The sequence below is a fragment of the Tachyglossus aculeatus genome, chromosome 1, assembly GCF_015852505.1.
Source record: "Tachyglossus aculeatus isolate mTacAcu1 chromosome 1, mTacAcu1.pri, whole genome shotgun sequence".
Classification (NCBI taxonomy): Eukaryota; Metazoa; Chordata; class Mammalia; order Monotremata; family Tachyglossidae; genus Tachyglossus; species Tachyglossus aculeatus.
In genome coordinates, this window is record NC_052066.1 from 155,987,184 (window position 1) to 156,005,991 (window position 18,808).

At 46.9% G+C, this 18,808-nt stretch overlaps 1 protein-coding gene across 1 annotated transcript in view; it reads right to left on the minus strand.

Moving 5' to 3' along the window:
* Nucleotides 1-2,959: 2,959 nt before the first annotated feature.
* Nucleotides 2,960-18,808, minus strand: part of UBR7 (ubiquitin protein ligase E3 component n-recognin 7) — a 29,409-nt gene continuing 13,560 nt past the window's right edge. Inside the window, exons 6-12 of the mRNA XM_038746051.1 lie at nt 15,918-15,971; nt 14,959-15,064; nt 12,155-12,396; nt 11,779-11,928; nt 9,157-9,319; nt 6,752-6,813; nt 2,960-5,526 (exon numbers count right to left, since the gene is read on the minus strand). Coding sequence (XP_038601979.1) covers nt 5,434-5,526; nt 6,752-6,813; nt 9,157-9,319; nt 11,779-11,928; nt 12,155-12,396; nt 14,959-15,064; nt 15,918-15,971 — 870 coding nt within the window. The 3' untranslated portion in view covers nt 2,960-5,433. The remainder of the gene's footprint in view (nt 5,527-6,751; nt 6,814-9,156; nt 9,320-11,778; nt 11,929-12,154; nt 12,397-14,958; nt 15,065-15,917; nt 15,972-18,808) is intronic.

An 18,808-nucleotide genomic window follows, 5' to 3' on the forward strand; every position in this document is an offset into this window, starting at 1 on the left:
CCCCACTCATAAAGAAATATAGAACCCAACATCATAAAATGTTCCTTTATGATAACCTCGGCTAAATGAGGGAATCTGAATAAATTGGTTGTCCCCTCTTCTTTTTCTGGCTGCGGGGTGATGGGTACACAGAGGATGGTGCTCACTGGGAAAATTATTCATTTCTTCTCCAACTTGAACTTTACTATCAATCTAAATATCTCCCAGAAAGCTCGCTCCTCTTCAGTTAAATATCGCCGGAAGAAAAATCCAATTTCCATCACTGATTCAGGCTTCAACTGCCTCCGGAGAAACAGAGTTTTTTGGAGGGGGGGGGTTGTTTGTTTTTTTAAATGGTGCATACATGTGCCAGGCACTGTACTAAGTGATGGACTCAAGCAAATCAGTTTGGGCACAGTCCCTGTCCCACATGGGGCTCACAGTCTCAATTGCCTTTTTCATGGATGAGGTAACTGAGGCACAGAGAAGTGAAGTGACTTACCCAAGGTCTCACAGCAGACAAGTGGCAGAACCAGGAGTAGAAACCAAGTCCTTCTGATTCCCAGGCCTGTGCTCTATCCCCTAGGCCATGCTGCTTCTCAGAGTTTAATCCTGACTCTCGGGAAGAGACGGTCCCTGAGATGAGTGTTCTGAAGCACTAGGTAGAGTTGTGACAAGAGAAGAGGGTGTCTATCTGATCCACACATAATAATAATGGCATTTGTTAAGCGCCTAGTATTTGCCAAGCACTGTTCTTCCACGCTGGACCCACAATCAAACCTTGAATTTGGTACTGTGCCCCTTTCCTACTAGGACTTCAAATGCTCCTTGGCTATAAAATTTGTTTTCTCCGCATTCTAATAGTAATAGTGGTAACTGTGTTTTTATATAGCAGCATGGTGTAGTGGATAGAGCGTGGGCCCGGGAGTGAGTCATGGGTTCTAATCCTGCTCCGCCGCTTGTTTGCTGTGTGACCTTGGGCAAGACACTTCACTTCTCTGGGCCTCAGTTACCTCCTCTGTAAACTGGGGATTGAGACTGTGAGCCCTATGTTCATTCATTCATTCATTCATTCATTCAAACATATTTATTGAGCGCTGTGTGCAGAGCACTGTACTAAGCGCCTGGGAAGTACAATCAATCAATCGTATTTATTGAGCGCTTACCGTGTGCAGAGCACTGTACTAAGCGCTTGGGAAGTACAAGTTGGCAACATATAGAGACGGTCCCTACCCAACAGCGGGCTCACAGCCTAGAAGGGGGAGACAGACAGGGACTGTGTCCGACCTGATTGATTGTCTCCACCCCAGCACTTAGTACACTGCTTGGAACATAGTAAGCGCTTAACAAATATCTATTTTATTATTATTATATTAAGAGTGTACTATGTGTCCAACACTGTTCTGGGCACCGTGCAGATTACAGTCCCTGTCCCACGTGGGGTTCACAGCCTAAAAGGAAAAGAGAATAGTTAATTCCCATTTTACAGATGAATCGATCAATTGCATTTATTGAGCACTTACCGTAGGCAGGACACCGTACTAAGCATTTGGAAGAGTACAAAGATGAAGAAATTTAGGGCCAGAGAAGTTGCGACTTGCCCAAGGTTACACAACAAGCAAGTGCTGGAGTTGGGATTAGAACCTAGGTCTCCTACATCCCGGTGAACATTACGTCATACTGCTTGCGGACGAGCTACGTCACTCATACTCTCAGCCCCATTTAACAGGGAAGAAAACGAAACCCAGAGAAAATATAGAAATTTCCTCATCATCACACAGCAAATCAGCAGCAAAGTCGCAACTGGAACCCAGATTCCTGAACCAAGGGCCACTAACTTTTTTTTTAATGCTGTGCTTTTAAACTGTTTTTATTTTAATGGTGATTAGGTGCTTACTATATGCCCAGCCCTGTATTAAGTGCTGGGGTAGATTCAAGATAATCAGATTGGACACAGTCCATGTCCCACATGGGGCTCACAGTCTTTATGCCAGTTTTATGGCTCATCTGAGGCTCAAAGAAGTGAGTCGCCCAAGGTAACACAGCAAAGTGAAGGATTCGGGATTAGAAGCCGCGACCTTCCCAGGCCTGTGCTATATCCGCTGCACCACGCTGCTTTTCGTGTACTTTACCTCTTTACAGTGCCTTCCCCTTGAAGCTCTCGGGTAGGTCATCATCATCATCAATCGTATTTATTGAGCGCTTACTGTGTGCAGAGCACTGTACTAAGCGCTTGGGAAGTACAAGTTGGCAACATATAGAGACGGTCCCTACCCAACAGTGGGCTCACAGTCTAAGGTAGGTGGTGGGGAAGCACGGCTGGCTACAGACATCGAAGATCGGAGAAAGGGAGGCAGCTCTCCCAGGGTGCAGCGACATCAGGAGGGCACGGGACGGCCACGGTTAAAAATGAGCATGCCCGACTTTTCCTCGCCCAAGTCGGAAGCGGTACCGGTGTGTACCTATCTAATTTTATTAACTCACATTACTGTCTCTCCCTCCAGACTCTAAGCTCACTGGGGACACATTCCCTTCCCACGAAGAGCTCACAGACCCATGTACTAGTCAGCGATACCTGCTGCAATTCTTACTTATGAACTAGAACTAGAGTCTCTAGAAGTTTGGCCAAGGTAAAGGTTGATAGTAAGCGTCAACAAGAGCTTTTCTACAGAAATAAGAATGTGGATGTTTGTGTTGGCTTAGTGATTAGAGAAGCAGCGTGGCTCAGTGGAAAGAGAGCCCGGGCTTCGGAGTCAGAGGACGTGGGTCCTAATCCCGCCTCCGCCACTTGTCTGCTGTGTGACCTTGGGCAAGCCACTTCACCTCTCTGGGCCTCAGTTACCCCATCTGTAAAATGGGGATTAATACCATGAGCCTCATGTGGGACAATCTGATTACCTTGTATCTACCCCAGTGCTTGGCACAAAGTAAGCACTTAGTACCATAATTATTTTCAAAGTAGATTAATTCACTGAACACCTTTGTCTGAAGCCATTTTATTTAAATTTTTGCACTATCTCGATTGGAGTTAGGTAACTGCAGTTCCAGTAACAATTTCTACAAAAATGCACATACGATAACCGGAATTTATTATTCGTCTTTTAAATGCAACTAGCATGTGTTCCTGTCTTCTCTTCCAATATGCGTTGAGAACATCTGAATTTTGGCCAAAATCAGTCTCTGCAGGAGAGATGGTCCAATAAGATCAGTAGGAAAAGTTGTAGCGAACAATAGTTAAGAGGTTTTTTGGTTAATGCCGAAGCAAGAGCAGTACCCTTCAGGAAACAAGCCCTCAACACAAGTGGTGATTTGTTCGAAGCCCGGCACACAGTAATGTAGATAGGTTTGCTTCCATCCTGCCATGTAAATTTCTCCTGGTAGTAAGGCACGGGCCCCAGCCATTTAGTAAGTAGCTGTACTAAACAGTAGCCTAATGGTATGTCCTTGCAGGTAAGAGGCAAATTTTTACCAGCCCGCCTGGGTCCCATCCAGCTGGATCAGCCATCCACATCTACTTCCCCCTGCTATCAATCAATCAATCAATCGTATTTACTGAGCACTTACTATGTGCAGAGCACTGTATTAAGTGCTCGATATAAACCCCGACCTGCCGAAGACACCTTCAAGCTCCCTGAATTATACACTCCCAAGGAACTTGTAACAAAAAGACAACAGATGAAGCTTATTCCTAACCTGATTTCCCTTCAGCCAGGACCAACGGACACGGGCTAATTTACCCGAATGAATTAAACAAATTCACGTGTCCTCCGGCAGGGCCCAATTTACGACGGAGAAGCCTCTTATTTACACGGACCGAGGAGATACCTGTATGCATCCTCTTCGACACATGCGCCCACAGAGGGTAAAGGCTTCATGGATTTGGCATGTACTACGATGCCTTTTACTAAATTAAGAGTACCTATCCTTCCAAATATCTGGGGCAGATGGCAGTCACGCCTTTGGCCAACCCTAGGTGCTGGAGAACTGAAGTGCCTCCCTCTACATGCACAAAATGTGCATGTAAAAGTCCAAACACACACCAATGACCGTGTGTGGTTTTTACATTATAAAGCAGAGTTCCTTTGAGGTTCAACTATGACACCGCAAGAGAATGGTTTAATCTACGTGTGCAGGGGTGGTTGAGAAGATCTTGACTTTGGGCACACAAAGATTATCCTTTTCTATGGCGTTGCACTGGTCTCCCTAGGTTTCCCAAATGGCCTCGGGAGTCTTAAGTCTCCTACCAGATGGATAAACCTCTCTTTGCGCCTCATGTCACACATCCGACAAGTTTAGGTCTTGTGCGGACAAAGGAACGTCAAAACGATAGCTCCGAGGGCGGGCCGGCCCATTAACACGAACTACATCTCCGAGCAAGAGTGATTTTGAATCGCCATCCTCTGCCAGAGGCACCACCCTCTTCTGTTCTCAAAACCCCCGCAAGTGATGATAATCGGGTGTGTTTTTTTTCTTCAGTGTTGGTTCCGGAGGGGACAACTCACCTAAAAGACCGCCTTCCTGGGGCCTGATAGTAGTGTCCAAAGCACAATGGCAAAGGGGGTCAACTTTAAACCTAGACCCAGGAATATCCCTGATAATATTCAAAATCCAAAAAACTTTTTGTAAACAGCCCCCAAGCCTTCTCGGGGGTGGAAGAGGACTCTTACTAAGAGGCGGCAGAGAAGGGGGGAATCCCACTGGCAACCTGTCTTTGGGAAGGACTATGCTGACACTAGTAAATCTTTAAAATGCCCAAGGCAGTGCAGGTAAAATTAAAAGTATCATTTTAAAATGCATCAATCGAACGCCCGATTACTCGAGGCTTCTTGAGACCAACTGCTCTGACAACTGGCCCTCTTGTCGTAAGCCACGATGAAAACTGCACAAACACCTGGTCTGGGCTGGTTCAGGTGTCCGGAGGTCGACCTGGGTGTCCTCTGAGGTGTGTCCAACTGGGAGGAGTGGGATCAGGCATCGATGGGATATTCAAGGCGCTTGAAACCGGGGCACCCTGCCCACACGGATACTCTGAGTTAAGGCCACCACAACGCATTTCGGCTGATGCAAGAGACAGTGCCCTGACAACTGCCACGGAGTTCACGCCCTTGAGCGCAACGACCGACGGTGACCGCCCAAAAAGATGGGCCGTCAAAGAGGAACCACGCTCAAGTCTCGGACCCGAATCAAACAAGAACCGACGCCGGGTGGGAGGGACTGGATAAGCAGGTGTTCTGTTTAACTAAGCCACGCCGAACGGTCGAGATAGGAGAGACATTCAAGTTATCAAAGTCGTGAAGAATGAGAGTAAGAAGGGGTTAAGTTGGATGAGACTTCGAGAGTGGCATTCTGACAAAAGGTCCCGACTGTAAGAAGCAAAGCCCCTCGACTGTGGAAAAGGGGGCTTTCCCATTTGACCCCGAGGGGGGAAAAAAAAACGCTTGTTCAGATCCCACACTAGCTGCAGTAATACTGCATCCCATCCAGCCGTCTTCTCTTTCTCGACTGAAATTCTTCAAAGAACTGCTGAATGTCCTCCCTTTTAACCACCTGTTGGAGAACAATGGCACGCGTTAGAATCAAGGTCCAGACCCCAGAGAGCCAGCCGTGACCGTCGCAGATTCCACCCTCCAGGGGAAGGCTAAGCCGTCGGTGAGGGGCTCCTCAAATACGAACCTCCTTGAAACAGTGAAAAATCAATCGATTGATGGTATTTATCGAGCGCTTACTACCTTCAGTGCTCTGCACCAAGCGATCGGGAGAGTATAATAATAATAATAATGGCATTTATTAAGCGCTTACTATGTGCAAAGCACTGTTTTAAGCGCTGGGGAGGTTACAAGGTGATCAGGTTGTCCCACAGGGGGCTCACAGTCTTAATCCCCATTTTACAGTTGAGGTAACTGAGGCCCAGAGAAGTGAAGTGACTTGCCCAAAGTCACACAGCTGACAATTGGCGGAGACGAGATTTGAACCCATGAACTCTGATTCCAAAGCCCGGGCTCTTTCCACTGAGCCACGCTTATAATACAACAGAATTAGCAGATACGTTCCCTGCCCACAGCGATTGCTGCCGGTCGACCTTGCAGTCTGATGCCATTTTCAAGCAGTTTCTCCCACTGGCTGATTTCAGAGAGATGGATGCCCAAGGGCAGAACGAAAACGATAGCTACCCTTCCATCCTTTCCCAGAACAGACTGGAGTTCCTTACTGTTCCATCATTCAACCAAGGAAGCCACCAGCACCACAGTAAAAAAAAAATAACAAGATGCTCTGGGCCAGTTTCTGACCCTCAGGCCTCATCTGACACAACAACTAAAATTGAAACATGTAAAGCCTCTCGCCTAAGAACACTTAGGACACTTAGAACACTTAGAAGGACACTTAAGCCATTGACAAATAAAAAGAAAACTTTGAAGGGCCTGCTCCTCTTCCGTCTGACTGTATCTAGTGTATTCGTGATCCCCAAAGTAGATTCCTATGGCAAGATACTGTAGTCAAGGGGATGTACTTAAATGGAGGGCGTTTCTGTGGTTAGGAACTTCAGATTTTACATCAGATCCTGCTAGGTCACAAGCCGCCCAGGACGGCCAATGTCATTCTCCTGGGCGACCTCTGAATGCAGCCCAGAAGTAGAGAGAGGTCTGAGCCTAACCCTGCTGTCCTGAAAACTGACGGCCCAGGTGGTCACTTCAGAACTCGAAGATCAAGGCAATTAAGCGTTTTCTAAAAATACGTTCAGGGCTCTGAGCGACAAATGTGTAATTCATCTTACCGTTCCTTCATCAGCAAATCTCCTGAGATAATCTTTAAGTTCTGACTTTAAGTCATTGTACTCTGGATGAACAAAAGGAGGGAAAAGAAAATCACTCGACTGAATCCTCAGGTGACACACATCTGATTTTTTTAAAATGCATCCTTTCCACTTGGCATTTGAAAAAAAGTATCTAGTACATTTTGAACAAATCCAGAGGATTTAAAACTTCTGGAAGACTTCACCTGTGGAGAAGGAAGTTTTGTTGACACATGCGCGGACAATACGTACATACCGGTAAATTCATCAAGGCTTTGCTGAGGTCTGGGCAAGGAAGAGGAAGAAAGAGAGGACAGCGGGGAGGCGGCTTGGTTTGTGTTAGCCGGGGGCGACCACAAAATGCTTATAAAGGGATTTGAAGCCCTAGTGAGAGCAGGTTTGGGGTGAGAGGAGGGGAGAGCGTAGGCTGTCTCTCTAGAGAGCCCAGGGGTTAGGCTGGCCCAACTGAAGATGTGTGAAAGGTCAGTGACGTCAAGTGACACTTGCTGGGGGAAAGTCTTGAACCCCACAGGGCAACCTGAAGCCATTAGAGCTATTTCAGAACGTTTCCGTGAACGTCGGAGGGCTATTTCAGGGACGATATATGAAGTAATGGAGGGGGAGCTTTCTTTAAGGCCAGATTCGGTAGGGTTTTGCCCCTTTTCTGAGCGATAATCAACTTTGAGCCACCGACAGACTCGTGACTCCCAACAAAACTCTGGTGAAAGCGAAATGATTTTCGGGGCTCTGTCGGGTGGCGTTGTCGGGGGGAAGGTATTCCACTTTGGAAACACTTACTTGTACATATTTACTATTCTATTTATTTTGTTAATGATGCACATCTAGCTTTATTTCTATTTATTCTATCTATTTATTCTATTATTCTATTTCTATTCTGAAGACTTGACACCTGTCCACGTGCTTTGCTTTGTCGTCTGTCTCCTCCTTCTAGACTGTGAGCCCGTTGTTGGGTAGGGACCGTCTGTGTATGTTGCCAACTTGTACTTCCCAAGCGCTTAGTACAGTGCTCTGCACACAGTAAGCGCTCAATAAATACGATTGAATGAATTAGAGCAATCTAAAGAAGAGACTGCAAATGCCACAGTGTCAGTGGAGGTTGAAGAAAATGATTAGGACAAATGGAAATAATAATAATAATAATTGTGGTATCTGTTAAGTGCTTACGATGTGCCAACCACTGTTCTAAGCGCTGGGGTTGATACAAAGTAATCAGGTTGTCCCACGTGGGGCTCACAGTTTTAATCTCCATTTTGCAGATGAGGTAACTGAGGCCCAGAGAAATTAAGTGACTTGCCCAAAGTCACACAGCTGTTAAGTGGCAGAGCCGGGATTAGAACCCACGACTTCTGACTCCCAAACCCGTGCTCTTCTCCACTAAAGCCACGCTGCTTCTCTAAGAGACAGTGACCACAGGAAGCACCCAGCCTTCCACACAGATTACCAATATTTCGTTAAGATTGGATCTGCACGTATCAAAATACGGTTCAATCCAGCAACTGCATCTATTGAGTGCTTACTGTGTGCACAGCACTGTACAGCGTGGCTCAGTGGAAAGAGCCCGGGCTTGGGAGTCAGAGGTCACGGGTTCTAATCCCGGCTCGACCACTTGTCTGCCGTGTGACTCTGGGCAAGTCACTTGACTTCTCTGGGCCTCAGTTCCCTCATCTGTAAAATGGGGATTAAGACTGTGAGCCCCACGTGGGACAACCTGTTTACCTTGTATCTCACCCAGCGTGCCAGAACACTGCTTGCCACAGAGTAAGCGCTTAACAAATACCATTATTATTATTATTACTAAGAAATTGGGAGAGTACACTATAACAGTTACATTGGAACTAGTCTAGTCTAGTTCCGCTAGTATAGTCTAGCGGATAGAGCATAGGCCTGGGAATCAGAAGGACCTGGGTTCTAATCCCAGCTCTGCCACTTGTCTGTGTGGCCTTGGGTACGTCGCTTCACTTCTCTGTGCCTCAGTTACCTCATCTGTAAAATGAGGTTTAAGGACACGGATTGAGTTCAACCTGATCACCTTGTACCTACCCCAACCCTCAGAACGGTGACCGGCCCATAGTAAGCACTTAAAGACCTGACGGATCCATTTCCTACTCACAGTGAGTTTAAGGTCTGGAGTACCAACACATTACCGGTGTGCCTCTCCTGCAGCTATTAAGATTGAAGCTGAAATTGGCGGATCACCGAGCAAATCAAGGTGGCATCACAACCTGGTACTATTTTGATATGCTCTCGTGGGTCGGTGTGAAGCACAGTCAGTATTCAGCGAAAATGACACATTTAGAAGCCCGTTTGTGCAAGTTTAGCTAATTTGATCAATTGGCCCTGACTCTTCTCATTTGAGGAATATTTACCGCAAATAAGTTCCACTTGCTGGACTCGGTTCATGCTGTTAAGAGTATCCATTAGAGGGTCCCTCCTCTCGGTTCCCTGGTCGTTCTTGCCTTTGTTTTCGTAAGCCAGGACTGTGTCACACTCATCTGTCAGGAACTGGACCTCCAGATCGGAATACATTTTCTTTGAAAGCAAAAGAATAATGATAAGTTTTAGGGTCCGCTAGCTGTCCTTAAAGCTCTACCTTGAGAGAATGATGTTTTCCCATTCACGTTTAGTCAGCTGTGCATTAAAAAAAAAAGGACTTAAGCTCTAAAAAGTGATACAAATCCCCAACGAGGACATTTAGGAAACGCTACACCGACTGTTCTCAAAGATAAACCATGAGCTCAAAGATAAACTGTGAGGCAGGGACTGAATCTGATGTGATGATCTTGTATCTCTCCCAGCACTTAATACAGTGCCTGGCACATAGTAAGCGCTGAACAAATACCACAATTATTATTATTATCCTTCCTAACCATCCGCTGTACAGAAGAATGTTCTCTGGAAAGCAAATAAGTGAAGAGAATTATTGAAGTGCTTTAAAGATATGGAAATAAAAGTGAAACTTCCATTGGGGTGCAAACAGTTTGGCCTTTCGGGAGGTCAAGCAGGGGCTGGGGGAGTTGGAGGGGGGGCACTTGGAAGGTCAGTACATTCCCTTCCACTCTCCTGGAGTTATTGTTAGTGGGCCAGGGAACGCCCAGCTTTTAAAAAAAGGACATATTATGAGGGCTTTTATCCAGGGAAATGGGCTGGGGGAGGGGACTTCACATGTGTCCCACGGGTTAAGGTCAGGGTGTGGGGAATAGAAGTGTTTATTTTTACAGTTCCTGGAAAAATGAAGACGTCCTGTCCTGTTCCATGAAGAAAAAGGGTCAATGGGCGAGAAGGAAAAGAGCTAAATTTCTGCCAATTTTCTGTTTCTTCCAGAATTTACTTGTCCTTGTCCTGCAAATGGCAGGGCCTTTTTCTAGTAAATTACAATCAATCATTGGCAATTACTGAGCACTTGCTGTGTGCAGATCACTGTACTAGTAATAGGTACCTGAAAAGCGCTCACTGTGTGCCAAGCACTGCACCAAGCACTAGGTTTGATACTCCCAGTCTATGTAGGAGAGAACAGGGACTGAATCCCCATTGTGAAGATGATGGAACTGAGGCACAGAGAGGTTAAGTGACTTGCCCGTGATCACACAGCAGACGAGTGGCAGAGCCAAGATTAGAACCCAGATCCTCTGACTTTCAGGCCTATGCTTTTTCCACTAGTCCATGCTGTTTCTCACTGGGCCATGCTGCTTCTCTACTAAAAACTTGGGAGAGTACAATACAACAGAGTTGGTAGACACATTCCCTGCCCACAATGAGCTTACCCTCCACTGGAGGAGGCAGACATTAATATAAATAATAATAATGCTAATGGCATTTATTAAGCGCTTACTATGTGCAAAGCACTGTTCTAAGCGCTGGGGAGGTTACGAGGTGATCAGGTTGTCCCACGGGGGGCTCACAGTCTTAATCCCCATTTTACAAACGGGGCAACCGAGGCAGGGAGAAGTTGAGTGACTTGCCCAAAGTCACACAGCTGACGGTTGGTGGAGCCGAAATTTGAACCCATGACCTCCGACTCCAAAGCCCGTGCTCCTTCCATTGAGCCACGCTGCTTCTCTATAAATAAACCACGCTGCAACCGCGGACTCCCGCATTTGGGCCTGGTGTCAGATGACAGGAAGGAGGTAAGGAGGGAAAAGAAGGGGGAGGGGAGGATTGACATTACTTAAGTAACATATAATTGCTTAGTGATTAAAAAAAAAAAAATGATTCCAGAGCCTGGAGCTAGAGGACTCTGAAGAGCTCTTTGGAAGTGAGACCGAAAATGCAGCTCTTTAGAAACACCTTTCCCGCCCTTTCCCTAGCACGATTCCTTTTCACATCTACTGAGCCCATAGTATGCGTTTTTCACTTTTCACGCTCCTATGGGCTCGGAGAGGGGAGATCGGGCAAGGCACGCTTTCCCTGTGCTCCCATTTCCTCATCTGTAATATGGGGATTAAACACCCGCTCTCCCTCCTCCTCAGTCTGGGAGCCTCACGTTGGACAGGGACTGTAGCTGATCTGACTGAACTGTATCCATCCCAGTGCCCAGCACAAAATAAACACTAAAAACCACAGTGATCAGTACAAAAACTACTGGCTAAAAATTCTACCGGCAGCGCTTCAAAATATTCTTACCGGGCATCAGTTTTTTTTCAAACACGTGGTCAGGTTTCCCCGTTTTAAACGTGGCCGCCCCCCGTCCCCCAAGCACACATCACAGTGGCGACCGGGGCAGAGAGTGGCTCGGTGGAAAGAGCCCGGGCTTGGGAGTCAGAGGTCGCGGGTTCAGATCCCGACTCCGCCGCTTTTCAGCTGTGTGACTTTGGGCAAGGCACTTCGCTTCTCTGTGCCTCAGTTCCCTCATCTGTAAAATGGGGATGAAGACTGTGAGCCCCACACGGGACAACCTGATCACCTTGTAGCCTCCCCAGCGCTTAGGACAGTGCTTTGCACACAGTAAGCGCTTAACAGATGCCATCGTTATCATTGTTATTGTTACCCACCATGCAGTCTTGGCAAGTGCATAACTTGCTCCTCCAGTTGAGCGGCCAATAGGTGGCTGTGCCTTGCTTTCCGTACGACCGGGCTCTCAGCTCCTGCAGCTTGCAGGTGGAACGGGACCCCGACGTCTGCTCTTCCCTCTTGGGAGCTGCCTGGATTAAAAGCGAGAGTCAATATTTTTGCCACTTTCATTTCTTAGTTTAAGTTTTGGACAGGAAATTGGGCGGGGGGGGGCGCGGAGGGAGGGGGCGTCTTTTGCATCCAGTTCAATTTGGGTTACGCCCTTCAACGGACCCTCTATTCCACTAAATTCACTTCCCTTGTCGTTCCCCTTCGCGGCTGAGACTCCCTGCCGGGCGTCAAATGGGCGTTCTTCACCTGTGGGTGAGGTTTCGAGCCAGAGCTAGTAGACGGCTCGCTGCACGGCTCCGCTTTCTCCTCCTCCTTGACGGCGTTCTCCTCCTGTGGACCTTTTCCCTTTTCTACGCCGCTCGCTTTAGAGACGCCTTCGGGATCTTCTCCACTTTCGGTCTTGTGGGCTTTCCGGTCGTCCGTTCCCTCGACGTCGAGGAGAACCCTGTCGTCGTCGTCAGCTGGCCCCGTTCGGGTTACTGGAGGTACTGGGAGATAAACACCCACCACCTCATCAGACGGGAGGAATCTTTGGATTCGTCAACAGTTCTTTGGCAAAACTTGAGGTTAATTAGAAAAAAAAAGCATATATACTGTGTGGTTACGTGCTCGGACTGCAACGCTTCTTACGTGGACTTTTCTAAGAGTTATGTGATAGAGTCCAACGATTGGCTCTCGGTTCAGAACATTAAACGGTGAAGCATCTCTCCGGGATCCTTAGTCTGCTTTAGATTAGATCAAAAACTACCATCTTTCTAAAAATGCAAAAAAGGGCCAAATTGTTTTCAACTTCATTCATTCATTCAATCTTATTTATTGAGCGCTTACTGTGTGCAGAGCACGGTACTAAGCGCTTGGGAAGTCCAAGTGGGCAACATATAGAGATGGTCCCTACCCAACAACGGGCTCGCAGTCTAGAATAATTAGATGGCTTCATCAAAATAAAACTAGGGGTTGTTTAATGTCCAGCGCTTGGACCAGGGCTTTACACATAGTAGTGCTTAATAAACGTGATGATAATAATGATGATGATGATAATCATGTAAAATGTATCTAAAGCTCACGGTAGCCAAGTAGAAATGATCATCTTTAGGACGGTTCAATAAATAGGACATGCTCCGGAACCCTTAGTACAGTGCTCTGCACACAGGAAGCGCTCAAAATACGAGTGAATGAACCCAATTTTCTAGACTTCCCAGTGCACCTCTCTGAATCAGTAGGTTAAAGAAACCCTCCTACCCAGCCGTCCTCAGGCGAAACAAACCGATTAAGCATCTCTGTGAGGTTTCGTCTCGCTCTTTGAAATTTCTGTCTGCAGAGATGTAAAACCCTGGACCAGTGCAGCGTACGGAGAGGCTGCGAAGCTGAACCATCAGCACTCTTTCCATCCTGAGGTTTGGACACCTCGAACGAGACCTTACGTCTCTCTAAAGGCTCAAAGTCCTTTTCGCCTCCCCGTGGCTTCACAACAGCGCTTCAGAAAGCCTTGAAAAATTACCGTGCCGTAATTTGGTTTTCTAATATAGGGTTAGAAATGAATATGAAAAAAAATCACGAAAAGTGAAATAATAATAATGACAACTATGGTACTTGCTAAGCACTTACTACGTGCCAAGCACTGTTCTAAACGCTGGGGTAGATACAAGTTAAGCAGGTCGGACAAGGTCCCTGTCTCACACAGGACTCACGTGCTTGATCCCCATTTTACAGATGAGGTAACTGAGGCCCAGAGAAGTTTAGTGACTTGCCCAAGGGAACACAGCAGATACATGGTGGAGCCGGTTTTAGAAGCCAGGTCCTTCTGATTCCCAGGCCCATGCTCTAACCACTAAGGCACACTGCTTCTTTAAATATTGGATTGAAGGGCGACTCTGTATTTATATACGCCACATAACTATTCTGTTTTTGAAGAAATTCTCCAGAGCACACGAACGGATTATTTATTCTATAAAACACTAAAAGCTGCGTGGCCTAGTGGAAAGAGCACAGACCTGGGAGAGAGAGGACCTGAGTTCCTCCCCCAGCTCCACCACTAGTCTGCTGTGAGACCTTGGACAAGTCACTTAACTTCTCTGTGCCTCAAGCTACCTCATCCACTAATAAAGACCGTGAGCCCTATGTGGGACATGGACTGTGTCCCACTTCAATCAATCAATCGTATTTATTGAGCGCTTACTGTATGCAGAGCACTGGACTAAGCGCTTGGGAAGTACAAGATGGCAACATATCGAGACAGTCCCTACCCAACAGTGGGCTCACACTCTAAAAGGGGGAGACAGAGAACAAAACCAAACATACTAACAAAATAAAATAAATAGAATACATATGTACAAGTTTATCTACCCCAGTGCTTAGTACAGTGCCTGGAATATAGTAAGTGCTTAACAAATACCATTAAAAAAGAATAGAGCAAAAAATATTCTGTTTCTTTCTGGTGGCTCGGCAGTTGCCTTAAGTCTGGCAAAAATTTCTGTGCTTCACCGAGGGAAGTGGAGATAGTTCATCGCCCCATGGCTTCACAACAGTGCTTCAGAAAGCCTGGAAAACCATTAAAAAAGAATACAGCAAAAATTATTCTGTTTCCTTCTGGTGACTCGGCAGTTGCCTTAAGTCTGGCAAAAATTTCTGTGCTTCACCGAGGGAAGTGGAGATAGTTCATCTCCCCATGGCTTCACACCAGTGCTTCAGAAAGCCTGGAAAAATGACCGTGTCTTAATTCGGTTTTCTAACACAGGGTTAGAAATGAACATGACAAAATCAGAATGCTGTAAATCATTTCACATTGTAGACTGCGTCCTGGCTAAAAACAATAGCTCAGAGATGGAAATGAATTAATGCTATTTAAAAAGAACACTTTATGTAAAAACATAAAGACAGTGGGAAGTTTTCTGACCGGTGACTGAAGATGCGACCTAAGTCTTTTTAAATCAAAGCCACCCCAGCTTCCCCACAGGTGTCCTTTTAAAAGAACATTAAATTCATAAAGTTAACGGACTACAAGTAGTGATAAGGGAGAGGGGTGAACACTGACAGAACGAGATTTTTCTTACCTGCTAACTGGGCCGCATAAGCCCACAGGAAAGAGCAGCGATCCATGCAAGCCTGGCACACCATCTCTTGGAAATCTCCACTCTCAGGGGGAACTGCACCGAGGTGCTGTCAATTCAAACAAAGAGGACACGTGACAGTTGTGCTTTACGCCCCCGAAGTTACAAGTAACCGTTCCAATCGCTTTGCCTTAGGTCCCTCCCCGGTGCACCCGGCCCTGCTGTCAGTCCAAAGGAAAGAGTCCCGCTCTGGAAACCAAGAGACTTCGATCCTAGTCCTGGTTCTACCGGCCGGGGCTAAACCGTGGATGCTGAAATTTTCCAATCGAAGAATCACCTTAGGGATGATTCCCTGGGTGGACTGGTCTGGCGGAAATTCCCCTCGAGAGCCGGCCGATGGGAGCGGTAAATACCACCCCGCTGCCGTTACTGAATTCTTCTGCTCTATTTAGTTTAACCACTCTGCTTCTAAACACTTTGACGTTTGTCTCCCCCTTACAACGTAAGCTCCTTGTGGACGGGGAACAGGTCGCTTCACTCTTCTGTACTTTTTCAGCCATGTGGAGCACCTAGAGGGTGTTAGTAGGTCATGGCACAGTGCAGCACGCCATCAGCACAATGTTGCAGTCTCTCTGGCCAGAAGTACGTCCTGTCCATCAAAAACCTTGAGGGGAATTTATGATGCGTTCCTCTCCTGCCTGTCACCCCGCTCGCTGCATTCCCGGGTCTATAGCGGAAACACGACGGGTCGGAAAGAGAGCAGGGGAATGAGTCGTAGGGCGCATGCCCCTAGCCCTCTAACCGACTCCTGGAAGGTTCTCGTTCAAGGCCTCAGCTGTCATTCCACCGTCATCAGAATCCCTGCAGATCCCAATTCATTGCGCGCTTCCAAATTCAAAGGCGCTGTAGATTTTGGAGAGGGCCAACTGCTTGATTTAAAGGAAAAAAGGAAATCTCCTCACCCTTCCATGGAACCAGTCTTCACAAACTACGCACTGGATCATCTCGTCTGGGATCTTAAAAAAAAAAAAAAAAAGAAAAGAAAACCAAAGACTTTAGCTTATTATACACATATATACTAATGATTACTAACATATTAGCATACCCATTCACTCTTATCCCAACAGTCTACTAATATTAAATACAGTGACTACTATACTCCAGCATACTATTATTCTGATATATTGGTGTTACCTTTCAGCAGTTTGGCTTAATATACTCTCAGTTCAAAATTCCTACTTAAGAGCTCCATTTATGCAACCAATGATGAAAGCAGAATAGATAATCGGAAAGTGGATAAGTGTTGCAAAGAAAAATTGGAATATAACTGCCCAACATGCATTTTAAAACCAAGGCCACTATAATCTTCAAGAATGTACGCAGAAAAAATTCCATTAATCGGTTTTAAGGAATAGTTTAAGAAAAGTAATATTCTTCCTCCTTCTGCCCACTCTAAATGTCTATTTTTATCCTGACATGAAATTCAAGGACTTTAAAATTCAAATGTTCCAATAAATTTGAAGGAAATTAGACATTGGCTTCTGAATTATGGCAATACCACTTTAAGCCAGTTTATTATAAGATGTTATAATCATAAATCAGTGGAATGCATGTCTATTAAACAGAAGCACTTCAAAATTCTTGTCCTGTAAGTACAGAGATTCAAAATATTTCACCTGCATTGGGGCTGGTGCCTTTTATCAAACTTGTAAAATGACTAAGAAAGGGGCTACCGACGCACTTCTTTACTTTCTTCTGCATTTCTTTTTAAAATAAAATCTTCAAGTTTTTGTTCATGAGGTAGGCCACACCTACTTCATCATCATCATCAACATCAATCATATTTATTAAGCACTTACTGTGTGCACAGCACTGTACTAAGCGCTTGGGAAGTACAAGTTGGCAACATATAGAGACAGTCCCTACCCAACAGTTGGCTCACAGTCTAAAAGGGGGAGACAGAGAACAAAACCAAACATACTAACAAAATAAAATAAATAGAATAGATATGTACAAGTAAAATAGAGTAATAAATATGTACAAACATATATACATATACACAGGTGCTGTGGGGAAGGGAAGGAGGTAAGACGGGTGGGGGGGGATGGAGAGGGGGACGAGGGGGACAGAAAGGAAGGGGCTCAGTCTGGGAAGGCCTCCTGGAGGAGGTGAGCTCTCAGTAGGGCCTTGAAGGGAGGAAGAGAGCTAGCTTGGCGGATGTGCGGAGGGAGGGCATTCCAGGCCCGGGGGATGACGTGGGCCAGGGGTCGACGGCGGGACAGGTGAGAACAAGGCACGGTGAGGAGATTAGCGGCAGAGGAGCGGAGGGTGCGGGCTGGGCTGGAGAAGGAGAGAAGGGAGGTGAGGTAGGAGGGGGCGAGGTGATGGACAGCCTTGAAGCCCAGGGTGAGGAGTTTCTGCCTGATGCGCAGATTGATTGGTAGCCACTGGAGATTATTGAGGAGGGGAGTAACATGCCCAGAGCGTTTCTGGACAAAGACAATCCAGGCAGCAGCATGAAGTATGGATTGAAGTGGGGAGAGACACGAGGATGGGAGATCAGAGAGAAGGCTGATGCAGTAGTCCAGACGGGATAGGATGAGAGCTTGAATGAGCAGGGTAGCGGTATGGATGGACAGGAAAGGGTGGATCTTGGCAATGTTGCGGAGCTGAGACCGGCAGGTTTTGGTGACGGCTTGGATGTGAGAGGTGAATGAGAAAGCGGAGTCGAGGATGACACCAAGGTTGCGGGCTTGTGAGACGGGAAGGATGGTAGTGCCGACAAGAAAGATGGGAAAGTCAGGGAGAGGGCAGGGTTTGGGAGGGAAGACAAGGAATTCAGTCTTGGACATGTTGAGTTTTAGGTGGCGGGCAGACATCCAGAAGGAGATGTCCTGAAGGCAGGAGGAGATGTGAGCCTGGAGAGAGGGGGAGAGAGCAGGGGCAGAGATGTAGATCTGGGTGTCATCAGCGTAGAGATGATAGCTGAAGCCGTGGGAGCGAATGAGGTCACCAAGGGAGTGCGTGTAGATCGAGAACAGAAGGGGACCAAGCACTGAACCTTGGGGAACCCCCACAGTAAGGGGATGGGAGGGGGAGGAGGAGCCTGCAAAAGAGACTGAGAATGAACGACCGGAGAGATAAGAGGAGAACCAGGAGAGGACGGAGTCTGTGAAGCCAAGGTCAGATAGCGTGTTGAGGAGAAGGGGGTGGTCCACAGTGTCGAAGGCAGCTGAGAGGTCGAGGAGGATTAGGGCAGAGTATGAGCCGTTGGATTTGGCAAGCAGGAGATCATTGGTGAGCTGGGCTGAGATCTTAAACTACTAAACCCTCCTGATGTTTTCCACGCCCCGTCTCCTGTATGGTTAACAAATTCAACCTATCCTAAAAGTTGCCCCAAACCTATTCAAAGCAGGAAAGTGGAAGGGAGGTAGGGAGTGAGAAAATGGCCCGTGCAGAAGCATCAAGCCCAGCCCAGAGTGAAGGAAGCAAAAATACAAGACAGGAGAGAGGTGAGAGCAGGAGGGACAGAAGGACAGGCAGCGGACAGGGTGCTCGGAGACAAAAATCAGAGCGATGCGCACACGGGCGGGTCGAGAGGAGAGGAAGTAACGAACTTCGATTCCCTCCACGTTTCAGCTAGTTCAATAGAATAGAGCACTCGGGGCAATCAAGGTCTGCAGAATGATGATCATCTGCTTGAACTGAACAATAACCCGGCGTTGTGTTTGGGAGAGGTCAACGAAAGGAGGGCTGGGAGGCTCGTTTTCCAACCATCCCTTCTCCGTACCCGTCCTCGCTCACTGCGAGGTCTCTGTTTTGGTCTGCTGCCTTTGGGTTCCCACTGCACGCG